Source organism: Dreissena polymorpha, chromosome 8, assembly GCF_020536995.1.
Source record: "Dreissena polymorpha isolate Duluth1 chromosome 8, UMN_Dpol_1.0, whole genome shotgun sequence".
Lineage (NCBI taxonomy): Eukaryota > Metazoa > Mollusca > Bivalvia > Myida > Dreissenidae > Dreissena > Dreissena polymorpha.
Genome location: NC_068362.1, coordinates 107,342,551 through 107,358,294, shown reverse-complemented (window position 1 = coordinate 107,358,294; position 15,744 = coordinate 107,342,551). Strand labels below are relative to the sequence as shown.

Genomic DNA, 15,744 nt, shown 5'->3' with positions numbered 1-15,744 from the left:
TACAACTATACTATAAATAACGAAACCCTCGAAAATCTTTAACATCACCCTTACTTAGGAGTCGATCTTTGTGATAATCTGAAATTAAACACTCGTATCGATAACGCAACCAAGAAAGCTTCACAAACTCTGGGATTCATCAAACGCAACTTGAATGACCATGGAACAAATAGTGGTTGAAACGCTATTACTGTTGACCGTATTAATCAAAAATGGAAATAATGGATCAAACATCATTGCGTAAAATCAGGATTTGAATGTCATCCTAGCAATCAGTAGGGCTTTTCCGCCAAAACGGCTCAAAAGCTAAACCCAGTTCATGCTTAATTGTATTCAAATTAATTATGATTATGTTAAGCAATTAGGTAGTTTATTTACTTTAAACATTATCATCACATTTCAGCCAAATTAAACAAAAAAGGAAAATAGCCATTTAATTTCCACTCAACTAACTATTCAAAAACACATATTTTGTTGAAAGATGTTAGATCCTATAAATACTATAAAGCTGCATAGTAAATACATAAATATATATATATATATATATTACATAACTCATACATACAGTATCAATAGAGCTGGCTAGACTCTTGAAATTGTCTAGAATGGATCCAATTTTGGTAAGTATCAATAGAGCTGGCTAGTCTCTTGAAATTGTCTAGAATGGATCCCATTTTGGTAAGTATCAATACAGCTGGCTATTCTCTTGAAATCGTCTAGAATGGATCAAATTTTGGTAAGTATAAATAGAGCTGGCTAGACTCTTGAAATCGTATAGAATGGATCAAAATTCGGTAAGTATCAATAGAGCTGGTTAACTATTGAAATCGTCTAGACGGGATCAAATTTTGGTAACCATCAACGGAGCTGGCTATACTCTTGAAATCGTCTAGAATGGATCCAATTTTGGTAAGTATAAATAGAGCTGGCTAGACTCTTGAAATCGTCTAGAATGGATCCCATTTTGGTAAGTATCAATGGAGCTGGCTAGACTTAAAATCGTATAGAATGGATCCAAATTCGGTAAGTATCAAAACAGCTGGCTAGACTCTTGAAATTGTCCAGAATGGATCCAATTTTGGTAAGTATCAATAGAGCTGGCTAGACTCTTGAATTTGTCTAGAATGGATCCCATTTTGGTAGGTATCAATAGAGCTGGCTATACTCTTGAAATCGTCTAGAATGGATCCAATTTTGGTAAGTATCAATAGAGCTGGCTTGACTCTTGAAATTGTCGAGAATGGATTCCATTTTGGTAAGTAACAATACAGCTGGCTATACTCTTTAAAACGTCTAGAATGGATCCAATTTTGGTAAGTATAAATAGAGCTGGCTAGACTCTTGAAATCGTCTAGAATGGATCCATTTTCGGTAAGTATAAATAGAGCTGGCTCAACTCTTGCAATCGTCTTGAATGGATCCCAAATTCGGTAAGTATCAATAGAGCTGGCTATACTGTTGAACTCGTCTAGAATGGATCCCATTTTGGTAAGTATCAATGGAGCTGGCTATCTCTTGAAAACGTCTAGAATGGATACAATTTCGGTAAGTATCAATAGAGCTGGCTATTCTATTGAAATCGTCTAGAATGGATCCAAATTCGGTAAGTATCAATAGAGCTGGTTAACTATTGAAATCGTCTAGACGGGATCAAATTTTGGTAACCATCAACGGAGCTGGCTATACTCTTGAAATCGTCTAGAATGGATCCAATTTTGGTAAGTATAAATAGAGCTGGCTAGACTCTTGAAATCGTCTAGAATGGATCCCATTTTGGTAAGTATCAATGGAGCTGGCTAGACTTAAAATCGTATAGAATGGATCCAAATTCGGTAAGTATCAAAACAGCTGGCTAGACTCTTGAAATTGTCCAGAATGGATCCAATTTTGGTAAGTATCAATAGAGCTGGCTAGACTCTTGAATTTGTCTAGAATGGATCCCATTTTGGTAGGTATCAATAGAGCTGGCTATACTCTTGAAATCGTCTAGAATGGATCCAATTTTGGTAAGTATCAATAGAGCTGGCTTGACTCTTGAAATTGTCGAGAATGGATTCCATTTTGGTAAGTAACAATACAGCTGGCTATACTCTTTAAAACGTCTAGAATGGATCCAATTTTGGTAAGTATAAATAGAGCTGGCTAGACTCTTGAAATCGTCTAGAATGGATCCATTTTCGGTAAGTATAAATAGAGCTGGCTCAACTCTTGCAATCGTCTTGAATGGATCCCAAATTCGGTAAGTATCAATAGAGCTGGCTATACTGTTGAACTCGTCTAGAATGGATCCCATTTTGGTAAGTATCAATGGAGCTGGCTATCTCTTGAAAACGTCTAGAATGGATACAATTTCGGTAAGTATCAATAGAGCTGGCTATTCTATTGAAATCGTCTAGAATGGATCCAAATTCGGTAAGTATCAATAGAGCTGGTTAACTATTGAAATCGTCTAGACGGGATCAAATTTTGGTAACCATCAACGGAGCTGGCTATACTCTTGAAATCGTCTAGAATGGATCCAATTTTGGTAAGTATAAATAGAGCTGGCTAGACTCTTGAAATCGTCTAGAATGGATCCCATTTTGGTAAGTATCAATGGAGCTGGCTAGACTTAAAATCGTATAGAATGGATCCAAATTCGGTAAGTATCAAAACAGCTGGCTAGACTCTTGAAATTGTCTAGAATGGATCCAATTTTGGTAAGTATCAATAGAGCTGGCTAGACTCTTGAATTTGTCTAGAATGGATCCCATTTTGGTAGGTATCAATAGAGCTGGCTATACTCTTGAAATCGTCTAGAATGGATCCAATTTTGGTAAGTATCAATAGAGCTGGCTTGACTCTTGAAATTGTCGAGAATGGATTCCATTTTGGTAAGTAACAATACAGCTGGCTATACTCTTTAAAACGTCTAGAATGGATCCAATTTTGGTAAGTATAAATAGAGCTGGCTAGACTCTTGAAATCGTCTAGAATGGATCCATTTTCGGTAAGTATAAATAGAGCTGGCTCAACTCTTGCAATCGTCTTGAATGGATCCCAAATTCGGTAAGTATCAATAGAGCTGGCTATACTGTTGAACTCGTCTAGAATGGATCCCATTTTGGTAAGTATCAATGGAGCTGGCTAACTCTTGAAAACGTCTAGAATGGATCCCATTTCGGTAAGTATCAATAGAGCTGGCTATTCTATTGAAATCGTCTAGAATGGATCCCATTTTGGTAAGTATCAATGGAGCTGGCTAACACTTGACAACGTCTAGAATGGATTCAATTTTAGTAAGTATCAATAGAGCTGGCTAGACTCTTGAAATCGTCTAGAATGGATACAATTTCGGTAAGTAAAAATACAGCTGGCTAGACTCTTGAAATTGTCTAGAATGGATCCAATTTTGGTAAGTATCAAAAGAGCTGGCTTGACTCTTGAAATTTTCTAGAATGGATCCCATTTTGGTAAGTATCAATGGAGCTGGCTAGACTCTTGAAATCGTCTAGAATGGATACAATTTCGGTAAGTATCAATAGAGCTGGCTATACTATTGAAATCGTCTAGAATGGATCCCATTTTGGTAAGTATCAATGGAGCTGGCTAACTCTTGAAAGCGTCTAGAATGGATTCAATTTTAGTAAGTATCAATAGAGCTGGCTAGACTCTTGAAATCGTCTAGAATGGATCAAATTTTGGTAAGTATCAATAGAGCTGGCTAGACTCTTGAAATTGTCTAGAATGGATCCAATTTTGGTAAGAATCAATAGAGCTGGCTAGACTTTTGAAATTGTCTAGAATGGATCCCATTTTGGTAAGTATCAATAAAGCTGGCTATACTCTTGAAATCGTCTAGAATGGATCCAATTTTGGTAAGTACAAATAGAGCTGGCTAGACTCTTGAAATCGTCTAGAATGGATCCAATTTCGGTAAGTATAAATAGAGCTGGCTAGACTCTTGAAATCATCTAGAATGGATCCCAAATTCGGTAAGTATCAATAGAGCTGGCTAGACTCTTGAAATCGTCTAGAATGGATTCAATTTTAGTAAGTATCAATAGAGCTGGCTAGACTCTTGAAATCGTCTAGAATGGATACAATTTCGGTAAGTATCAATAGAGCTGGCTATACTATTGAAATCGTCTAGAATGGATCCCATTTTGGTAAGTATCAATGGAGCTGGCTAACTCTAGAAAGCGTCTAGAATGGATTCAATTTAAGTAAGTATCAATAGAGCTGGCTAGACTCTTGAAATCGTCTAGAATGGATCAAATTTTGGTAAGTATCAATAGAGCTGGCTAGACTCTTGAAATTGTCTAGAATGGATCCAATTTTGGTAAGTATCAATAGAGCTGGCTAGACTTTTGAAATTGTCTAGAATGGATCCCATTTTGGTAAGTATCAATAAAGCTGGCTATACTCTTGAAATCGTCTAGAATGGATCCAATTTTGGTAAGTACAAATAGAGCTGGCTAGACTCTTGAAATCGTCTAGAATGGATCCAATTTCGGTAAGTATAAATAGAGCTGGCTAGACTCTTGAAATCATCTAGAATGGATCCCAAATTCGGTAAGTATCAATAGAGCTGGCTAGACTCTTGAAATCGTCTAGAATGGATCAAATTTTGGTAAGTATCAATAGAGCTGGCTAGACTCTTGAAATTGTCTAGAATGGATCCAATTTTGGTAAGTATCAATAGAGCTGGCTAGACTTTTGAAATTGTCTAGAATGGATCCCATTTTGGTAAGTATCAATAAAGCTGGCTATACTCTTGAAATCGTCTAGAATGGATCCAATTTTGGTAAGTACAAATAGAGCTGGCTAGACTCTTGAAATCGTCTAGAATGGATCCAATTTCGGTAAGTATAAATAGAGCTGGCTAGACTCTTGAAATCATCTAGAATGGATCCCAAATTCGGTAAGTATCAATAGAGCTGGCTGTACTCTTGAAATCTTCTAGAATGGATCCCATTTTGGTAAGTATCAATGGAGCTGGCGAACTCTTGAAATTGTCGAGAATGGATTCCATTTTGGTAAGTAACAATACAGCTGGCTATACTCTTGAAAACGTCTAGAATGGATCCAATTTTGGTAAGTATAAATAGAGCTGGCTAGACTCTTGAAATCGTCTAGAATGGATCCATTTTCGGTAAGTATAAATAGAGCTGGCTCAACTCTTGAAATCGTCTTGAATGGATCCCAAATTCGGTAAGTATCAATAGAGCTGGCTATACTGTTGAAATCGTCTAGAATGGATCCCATTTTGGTAAGTATCAATGGAGCTGGCTAACTCTTGAAAACGTCTAGAATGGATACAATTTCGGTAAGTATCAATAGAGCTGGCTATTCTATTGAAATCGTCTAGAATGGATCCCATTTTGGTAAGTATCAATGGAGCTGGCTAACACTTGAAAACGTCTAGAATGGATTCAATTTTATTAAGTATCAATAGAGCTGGCTAGACTCTTGAAATCGTCTAGAATGGATACAATTTCGGTAAGTAACAATACAGCTGGCTAGACTCTTGAAATTGTCTAGAATGGATCCAATTTTGGTAAGTATCAAAAGAGCTGGCTTGACTCTTGAAATTTTCTAGAATGGATCCCATTTTGGTAAGTATCAATGGAGCTGGCTAGACTCTTGAAATCGTCTAGAATGGATACAATTTCGGTAAGTATCAATAGAGCTGGCTATACTATTGAAATCGTCTAGAATGGATCCCATTTTGGTAAGTATCAATGGAGCTGGCTAACTCTTGAAAGCGTCTAGAATGGATTCAATTTAAGTAAGTATCAATAGAGCTGGCTAGACTCTTGAAATCGTTTAGAATGGATCAAATTTTGGTAAGTATCAATAGAGCTGGCTAGACTCTTGAAATTGTCTAGAATGGATCCAATTTTAGAAAGTATGCAATAGAGCTGGCTAGACTTTTGAAATTGTCTAGAATGGATCCCATTTTGGTAAGTATCAATAAAGCTGGCTATACTCTTGAAATCGTCTAGAATGGATCCAATTTTGGTAAGTACAAATAGATCTGCTGGCTAGACTCTTGAAATCGTCTAGAATGGATCCAATTTCGGTAAGTATAAATAGAGCTGGCTAGACTCTTGAAATCATCTAGAATGGATCCCAAATTCGGTAAGTATCAATAGAGCTGGCTATACTCTTGAAATCGTCTAGAATGGATCCCATTTTGGTAAGTATCAATGGAGCTGGCGAACTCTTGAAAGCGTCTAGAATGGATCCCAATTTTAGTAAGTATCAATAGAGCTGGCTATACTCTTGAAATCGTCTAGAATGGATCCAATTTCGGTAAGTATAAATAGAGCTGGCTCGACTCTTGAAATCATCTAGAATGGATCCTAAATTCGGTAAGTATCAATAGAGCTGGCTATACTCTTGAAATCGTCTAGAATGGATCCCATTTTGATAAGTATCAATGGAGCTGGCTAACTCTTGAAAACGTCTAGAATGGATCCCAATTTTAGTAAGTATCACTAGAGCTGGCCAGACTCTTGAAATCGTCTAGAATGGATCCAATTTCGGTAAGTATCAATAGAACTAGACTATTGAAATTGTCGTATGGATTCCATTTTGGCAAGTATCAATAGAGCTGGCTAACTCTTGAAATCGTCTAGAATGGATACAATTTCGGTAAGTATCAATATAGCTGGTTAACTATTGAAATCATCTAGAATTAATCCAATTTTGGTAAGCATCAAGAGAGCTGACTAGACTCTTGAAATCGTCTAGAACGGATCCAATTTCGGTATCAATAGAGATGGCTAGACTCTATCAAAAGAGCTGGCTAGACTCTTGAATTTTTTTGTCTAGAATGGATCCAAATTTGGTAAGTATCAATACAGCTGGCTAGATTCTTGAAATCGTCTAGAATAGATACAATTTTGTTTTGACGAGCGGTACTTCGGTTGAAAAGACAGATTTTACTGGTAGCCATTGTGCATATCAACAGTTTTATTGATACTTTGACACCCTTTAATCCAAATTTGGTCTTTATCTACAGCGATTTTCTTTTCAAATAATTTATTAAACAAAAATCAAACATTGTCGTAAACGATGCTGCAAATATATAGATTTGGTATCCATTGTAGCAATTTATTTAGGATCCAATATAGACACGACCGTAAACAAAGTGATGATTTGCGAAGATTAAAGCTATCGGCTACTGTTTCCGTTGAATATTTGTTATTTTAACGAAACATGTTTTCTGAAATATGGTTTGCCCTGAAGGTGACAATATGCGTGATCCAAAACACTTTGAAAGAATGGGCTGTCTATTTGTTTTTATCAAAGAAATCCGTGAAAGGTAAGATTATACTCATCACGGGCGGTGGCAAAGGCATCGGCAGACGACTTGCACTGGCGCTGGCAACACAGAAACCCAAACATGTAGGTAATATGATAATAGGTGCTACCTAATTTACGGGCAAAAGCTTTTTTGATTACCATGTACTTTTTGAAAATAAATATATGTACATTATTGTGTTCAAAATATTATAGTTGTTTCAATAATAAAGTAATGCATCCAAAAATTAAATCGTCAAACGAGTAACATATGTTCCTAGTTTTTAGATCTACCATCTTATAATTTTGTGTGTTTTCTAGCCGCAGGAATTTAAAGCTGGTTTGAATGCTGGGGTATAGTGGATATGGTGTCTGCTAAGTCACTGGGATGTCTCTGTATTGATCCCTTAAGTCATATATAAGTGGGAGCGTTCTTTAGATCACCCTAAAGACACTAAGTACTGTTCCAAGGGCTCGAAATTAACACTCGCACACTCGCAAAATGCGAGTGAAAAATACTGATTGCAAGTTAAGTTTTAAGCCACTAGTATTTTTTTGCAAGTAAAGAAATAGTGGAAAAAAAACTAGTAATATAAATGCACTCGACGTCATGAACGCTAAACCGTAGGTCAATTTATAGAACGTCTGAAAAACGTCTGTTTTTACTGAACGTGAAACAGTCAACTATTCACCTTTGTTCATTGAAATACCAACTCGCAAAATCAAAAACAGTCTCGCAAAACAGACATGGCGTCGAAGCCAAACATAATTAGTTTCTTTTTGCCTACAGACGGTAATAAAAATACGAAATATAAAGCAAAGTTAACCGTTGATTTGTATTTTGGTGACGTCGCACTCAACACACAATATCATAGCTGATTTTTTTCAATATTTGAAAACCCATTAAAAATATCCCAAACTGACACTTAAACTTTGTTTTCTGAGTGAACATGACACACTTATATTTGAAAACAATACCCTTTTTGTCCAAGGAACTGATATATTTGTATGATTGCAGAAATAAAATGTGTATGTTAAGTACTTTTTATTTTGTTTTAATAGTACTCAATTAATGTTCAAACTTTTTTGTATGTTTTCTGCAAAATTTGCGAGACTGTTTTTGATTTTGCGAGTTGGTATTAAAACTGCTCGTAATGTTTTGCAAGTAGAAAAAAGTTAATTTCGAGCCCTGTGGTCCTACCCAGGAAACAGTTTGTTTCAGCAAATGTCTCAATTAAACTTAAGCTTGCTAAAGCAGTTGATTTTAGCATACACTGATTTGGGTAAAATAATCCAAATAATGTGATGTGTCAAATCAATTTTGATTGCCAGGATTTTATTTAATTATCAATGTATAAGTATGTGGAACAGAAAGACAGCATACTTGTTCTGCAATTAAAATAGTGCATAAATACAGGTATCTTGGAGGGCTCTAATTTTCTGTTGCAAAATATTGTTGAAAAGTTTAAATTTGGTCACCTCTAAAAAACTAGCCATTTTGTAGCAATTCATAAATCATAGTCTAAACTGCATATACTTAGTTTGTAGCTGTATAGATGCCATTCGAATGCAAATATAATAAATGTTATATCATCCATATTTCGAAGAAGAGGGCCTTAGAGGGGGTATATTGCTTTGCTCATGTCGGTCTGTCTGTCGGTTCGTCCACCAGGTGGTTGTCAGACGATAACTCAAGAATGCTTGGGCCTAGGATCATGAAACTTCATAGGTACATTGATCATGACTCGCAGATGACCCCTATTGATATTGAGGTCACTAGGTCAAAGGTCAAGGTCACGGTGACCCGAAATAGTAAAATGGTTTTTGAATGATAACTCAAGAACGCATACGCCTAGGATCATGAAACTTCATGGGTAGATTGATCATGACTTGCAGATGACCCCTATTGATTTTTAGGTCACTAGGTCAAAGGTGAAGGTCACAGTGACAAAAATCGTATACACACAATGGCTGCCACTACAACAGACAGCCCATATGGGGGGCATGCATGTTTTACAAACAGCCCTTGTTTTAATTTAAACATTCAAAGAACACATACAATAAATCATAGATTATCAATAATCATATGAACTTATTTATAATATATGTCAGTCATTGTCTTTCTTGGCTTAGCCGCTAGCAGAAGCATGTATATGATGTTAGTATATATATTTGGTACATATATAAAAAGGTATGTAGTATTGTGTGGAGATACAAAACACTTTGCATCCTTTATTTGCACATAAAATAATAGTTGCACAATAAGTAATACTAAAACACTGTCATCAACTTACAAGAATATTTACGTATATGAAATTACAAAGTGATGTTTTCTTATGAAAAACTGTGAAATCAATGAAGTCACATTTTATTACCTTTTACAAAATTAACAATGCTGGTTTTTAACTAGCGCACAAACATTTATCATGGAACAACAAGAAACAACCAATTTATTAATTACACAATAGAAAGGAAATCATATTAATGTCATTATGCATTATCTAAACAAGCTATTTTCTACTGTTTAGAATAACACTATCTTACTAAAAATGATCAAAACAGGTGCTTTTACATACTTGTGGTAAGTTTTGTATTACTAGTTTGATATTTATTGGCAGACACTCGTCTATATACAGACTAAATTTGCATGGGAACCTTCATATTTCTTCAGCATAATTGCCTTCAAATTGTTAATTTAACAACCGTTTGACAATGTTTGCACATCTGATCGTATAATGCCACAGCTGATTTTTTTTTCTGAGAAAACCCGAGCTATTTTCATAGCCAGCTCGTCTTCTGCCGTCTGCCATAGGCGTCGTGCTAAAACCTTAACATTGGTCATAACATTTTAAATATTGAAGATAGCACCTTGATATTTGGCATGCATGTGTATCTCATGGAGCTGCACATTTTGAGTGGTAAAATTTCAAGGTGAACATCAATCTTCTAGGTCTAGGGTGCAAAAAACATAGTCAAGGGAAGTAATAAGCTTTAAATGGACATAGTTATCTGACCTGTCCACGTATATATTTTTGTTAAATAAATCAAAGCGGCGCAGTAGGCGGCAATATGTTTCTGACAAACGCATTGTGGTAAAAGGTCAAGAACCATAAGGGAAGTACATGTTATAAGCTTTAAAAAGGGAGAAAATTATTCAATTTTGAACATAGCCACTTTATATATTTGGCATGCATGTGTATCTCATGGAGCTGCACATTTTGAGTGGTGAATCTACAGTCACGGTAGTGGCTTTTAATTATTTGTTACTAAAAATAGAGATTTGTTACAGACAATTATTTTCAAGGGAAGTAATTTATATAATTATAAATCTCATATTACCGGGTATATATTTTCTTACCAAGAATTGAAGTTCTTTTCACAGTTACTGTACAGGTTTATTATTTTGATTATTTATAACCCAAATGATTGATTTGTCAAAGTTTTTTTTAAATGATATAATTATAATTTCTTTGATGTTCATTACATACCTGTGGACTAATGTCCATAGATACATGATGATTTCTTTTAAACCACAGGCCTTGGTTGTCATGGATGTCTGACATAGTCATAATTGACTGCAGGGGTTTTTCTGCCTATTTTGGGAAAAGGAGTCTTACCAAATTGGGAATTTTTTATCGACAAAATTGTCCATTTTGGGAATTTTGCTTCGATGAAACAGCTCATTTGGGGAAAACATTGTGAATTTATCATGCTTAAATAAGTCAGTGGTTTAACAAATAAATTTGTTTTCATTTGTTATTTTGTCTTCTTTATATAAACATATGCAATATTGGGCATGATCAACGTTTAAATCAAGTACTGCAATTTTGTTTTTCAGTTACAGTTACACTCTGAGATAAGAACTGTACAGTCAAATACTTATAGCAGATATCTTTGACCAAAACAAACACTGGTTAGTCACACAAGTTACAGCACAATTTTTCTCTGATTTCTGTTTTTGAAAGCATCACACAGCTCCTCCAATGTTTTGTCACACAGGTGCAGGTAAGCATCAGATGAGTAAGTTTGCTTTGTGTGAATGTGCTGCATAATGGAGAGCACAGCAGGTTCATGATGCTAAATCCTTGCTCAACCACAGCAGTGCTTTTTGAAATGATACACATCAGCTGGACGAGTTGGAACATTACTAATCTAATAAGCATAAGTCAAAAGACACTTCTTTCTTAAAAAAAAAATAATTCTTAGAAAAAAAAGTAAACACTTTGTAAAAAATATTAATGACCCTATCTTGATGAAATTTGATGAAATTGTTTATCTTAAAATGAGTCTAAACATAAATCTGGGTCAAGTGTGGTCAACATTTTAATCATTAGTTTTAGTCTTTAAGATGGATTACCATTAAGTAAGGTGAGCGCTTAAGAGCCATCAAGGCAATTTGTTATGCCCCCGAAGGAGGGCATATAGTGGTCTGTTCGTCCGTCTGTCCATCCGTCCATCAGTCTGTCTGTCTGTCACACTTTGCATTTAGGTATCGAAAAATGCTCATAACTTCTGTGTTGCTTCAGATGTAACCTTCATATTTAGTATTCATGTGTATATGGACAAGGCACACCATATGCACACAAATTTTGACCCCTTTGACCTTGACCTAAGTCCTTGAACTAAGGGTACGCATTTAGGTTTCGAAATCTGCGTTTAGGTTTAAAAAAATGCTCATAACTTCTATCAAAGCGTTTTTCGGGGGCATATGTCATATTGAGACAGCTCTTGTTGTAGGGTATATTTATACATGTATTTATATATTATAATATTTAACAAAATATGCAATTATTAGCTTGGAAAACAATTATCTGTTCAAGTAGACATATTACCATCTATACATAAGTTTATCTTTCACAAACGCAGAATTACAGGTAGTAACATAGACATACTGTTATATGGGAACTAGGTTTAAATGTGTTTGTCTTATAAATGTCTTGACATGTAGCACATAATAATGAAATTTGCTGATTTGATATTGCATTATCATGATTAAATACAGTTATAAAATATCTTTCTTTTTTATGCTTCCCTTCGAAAAAGAGGGGGTATATTGTTTTGCACATGTCGGTTGGTCGGTCGGTGCGTCCTTTCCCTCGTTCCGTCCACCAGATGGTTTCCGGATGATAACTCAAAAACGCTTTTGCCTAGGATCATGAAACTTCATAGGTACATTGATCATGACTTGCAGATGACCCCTATTGATTTTCAGGTCACTAGGTCAAAGATCAAGGTCACAGTGACTCGAAATAGTAAAATGGTTTCCGGATGATAACTCAAGAATGCTTATGCCTAGGATCATGAAATTTCATAGGTACATTGATCATGACTGGCAAATGACCCCTATTGATTTTCAGTTCACTAGGTCAAAGGTCAAGGTCACGAAACTCGAAATAGTAAAATGGTTTCCGGATGATTACTCAAGAATGCTTACGCCTAGGATCATGAAACTTCATAGGTACATTGATCATGACTGGAAGATGACCCCACTTAATTTTCAGGTCACTAGGTCAAAAGTCAAGGTCACAGTGACTCGAAACAGTAAAATGGTTTTTTGATGATAACTCAAGAATAATTAGGCCTAGGATCATGAAACTTCATAGGTACATTGATCATGACTGGCAGATGACCCCTATTGATTTTCAGGTCACTTAGTCAAAGGTCAAGGTCACAGTGACATAAAACGTATTCACACAATGGCTGCCACTACAACTGACAGCCCATATGGGGGGCATGCATGTTTTACAAACAGCCCTTGTTTAACAATTTATTTCTCAATAAAGGTCATTCTTTGGGGCCGCGATGTTGAGTCACTTAAGAATACGCAGTCTGATATACAGGCCATTGGTGTAGAGGCAACATACTTCAAGACCGACGTCAGTTCCAGAGAAAACATTTACAAAACGGTGAGAAAAATTAAAGTCTATTTAAAAATAAATAAACAAGTGTACTCCATAAATATACAGATGCTAGTTTAAGTTAATACAGCAATCAAGGGCTACACAGTCTAGGACTTTTTCCATGGTATTGGGTTAATTGAAATACTATGTAGCAAGTTGAAATATTACTGATTTATTCAACAGTTGCATGATGATTCAAGCTAGTGATATTTTTGATGCCTACTGTCAGTCTTTTTGTCTGTCTAGCATTCAGATTCCTTGAGGTTTTTTAAGCAACGCTTTCAGATATTGTGCTGTACGTGAGTCTACCAACATGACCTACAGATGAATTGTGATTTTCGTTCTGGTCCATTGTTTTTTGGCAAAGTTATGGGCCTTGGACTTAACAATTTTCTGTAAACTACATATAATGCTGCTTTAAAGCGCAGAAGGGGGCATTATGTTTCACAAACACAGGTCTTGTTGGCTTAATAATTGAACTGGCCTCTGGGAACACCAGACTTAATGCATGTGCTTAAAGTATCATCACATATTAGCCTGTTCAGTAACAGGCTACAGGCTAATCATTGACAACAATTTCCGCTTTATTGGGAATATTGGTTAAAAGCAAGTTCTTCTAAACAAAAATCCTGTTTTGGCAGAAAATCTTGTCCCTGATAAGCAAACTGCACTATGACCATACTTTATGCACATGCATTTATTCCAGGGACTGGCTAGATTATAATATTAAGTTCAGCGCAGCCTTTATGACTGTAAAAATGTGTGTTGATTAAAATTGCAATTTTGTTAAGGCTGAAGAAGTGCAACAAACCATCGGTCCTGTGAACTTGTTGATCAACAATGCAGGTGTCGTTTGTGGGAAACCACTGTTGGACACCACCGACAGTGAGTTTGAGTACAGCTTGAGAGTAAACACTTTGGCTCATATTTGGGTATGTTATCTTAGGTTATTACTTGTGCTTTTGATGGCTTTATAGTATCTCTTTCAGTGCTGGAACCGAATTTTGAAGGCCTTTGCAAACAGTTTGGATCCAGATGAGATGCCACAAAACGTGGCGTCTCATCAGGATCCAAACTGTTTGCTATTCTGTTAGTATTCTTTGAAAAAAATCAAAGAAAATGCTAATTTTAGAAATTCAGCAGACAACATTTTAGCAGAAGACAAATTTCCCAACATGCAAAGGGTTAATACATGTTTTGATAATCATTCACTCACTTACTTCTGCAAGTATTTCAATTGATGAAGATTCCCACTTTTTAATGCAAGCAAATTGCAAATTTGTCATTTTTTATACCAATTTTTTTTCTTGCATAAATTTTTAGCATTAAATCTTGGCTTATAGATAATCAAAAATTGGTTGGGTGTGTTAGTGGGTCATTGATTTGCATTTAAGTTTTATGTTCTTGAAAAAAAATCCTCTATATCTTCAACAATCTTTACAATACAACAATACAAATTTGCAAAAATGTTCCTCTTACTTTATGGTAATATTTGTGACTAATTTCACGCAAATGTTCATTATGTGTTCCTTTGGTAAAATAATTCAAATGGTTCTCCTTCATTTTTTAACTCATCTATTTTTTGAAAAAAAATTATGAGCTATTGTCATCACCTTGGCGTCGGTGTTGGCTTCGACGTCCGGTTAAGTTTTGTGTTTAGCTCCACTTTTCTCAGAAAGTATCAATGCTATTGCATTCAAACTTAGTACACTTACTTACTATCATGAGGGGACTGGGCGGGCAAAGTTAGATAACTCTGGTGTGCATTTTGACAGAATTGTGTGCCCTTTTTATACTTAGAAAATTGAAAATTTTGGTTAAGTTTTGTGTTTAGGTCCATTTTATTCCTTAAGTATCAAAGCTATTGCTTTCATACTTGCAACACTTACTCACTATCATAAGGGGACTGTGCAGGCAAAGTTATGAAACTCTGACTGGCATTTTGACAGAATTATGTGCCCTTTTTATACTTAGAAAATTGAAAATTTGGTTAAGTTTTGTGTTTAGGTCCACTTTATTCCTACAGTATCAAAGCTATTGCTTTCATACTTGCAACAGTTATGAACTATCATAAGGGGACTGTGCAGGCAAAGTTATGTAACTCTGACTGGCATTTGGACGGAATTATGGGCCCTTTATACTTGAAAATTTGGTTAAGTTTTGTCTTTTGCTCCACATTACCCCTAAAGTATCATAGATATTGCTTTCATACTTGGATCACGCGCAAACTATCATAAGGGGACAGTAAAGGACAAGTTGCATTTTTATGGAATTATGGCCTTTTTTTTGACTTATTAACTTTGAATATATGGTTACATTTTGTGTTTAGATCCACTTTACTTCTAAAGTATCAAGGCTATTGCTTTCAAACTTCAAATAATTTCATGCTATCATGAGGGTACTGTACCTGGCAAGTTGAATTTTACCTTGACCTTTGAATGACCTTGACTCTCAAGGTCAAATTATTAAATTTTGCTAAAATTGCCATAACTTCTTTATTTATTATTAGATTTGATTGATACTTTGACAAAACAACGCTTACCTGACATACCAC

General features: G+C 35.5%; 1 protein-coding gene across 3 annotated transcripts in view; it reads left to right on the top strand.

The window, feature by feature from the left end:
* The first annotated feature begins 7,105 nt into the window (after positions 1-7,105).
* Positions 7,106-15,744, top strand: part of LOC127842678 (short-chain dehydrogenase/reductase 3-like) — a 21,244-nt gene continuing 12,605 nt past the window's right edge. For all 3 annotated transcript variants that reach the window (XR_008031819.1, XM_052372316.1, XM_052372317.1), the window contains exons 1-3: positions 7,106-7,395; positions 13,074-13,196; positions 13,982-14,122. Coding sequence is in view for 2 of the 3 variants with exons in the window: in XM_052372316.1 (XP_052228276.1) it covers positions 7,207-7,395; positions 13,074-13,196; positions 13,982-14,122 (453 nt within the window). In the remaining variant the exon portion in view is untranslated. The remainder of the gene's footprint in view (positions 7,396-13,073; positions 13,197-13,981; positions 14,123-15,744) is intronic.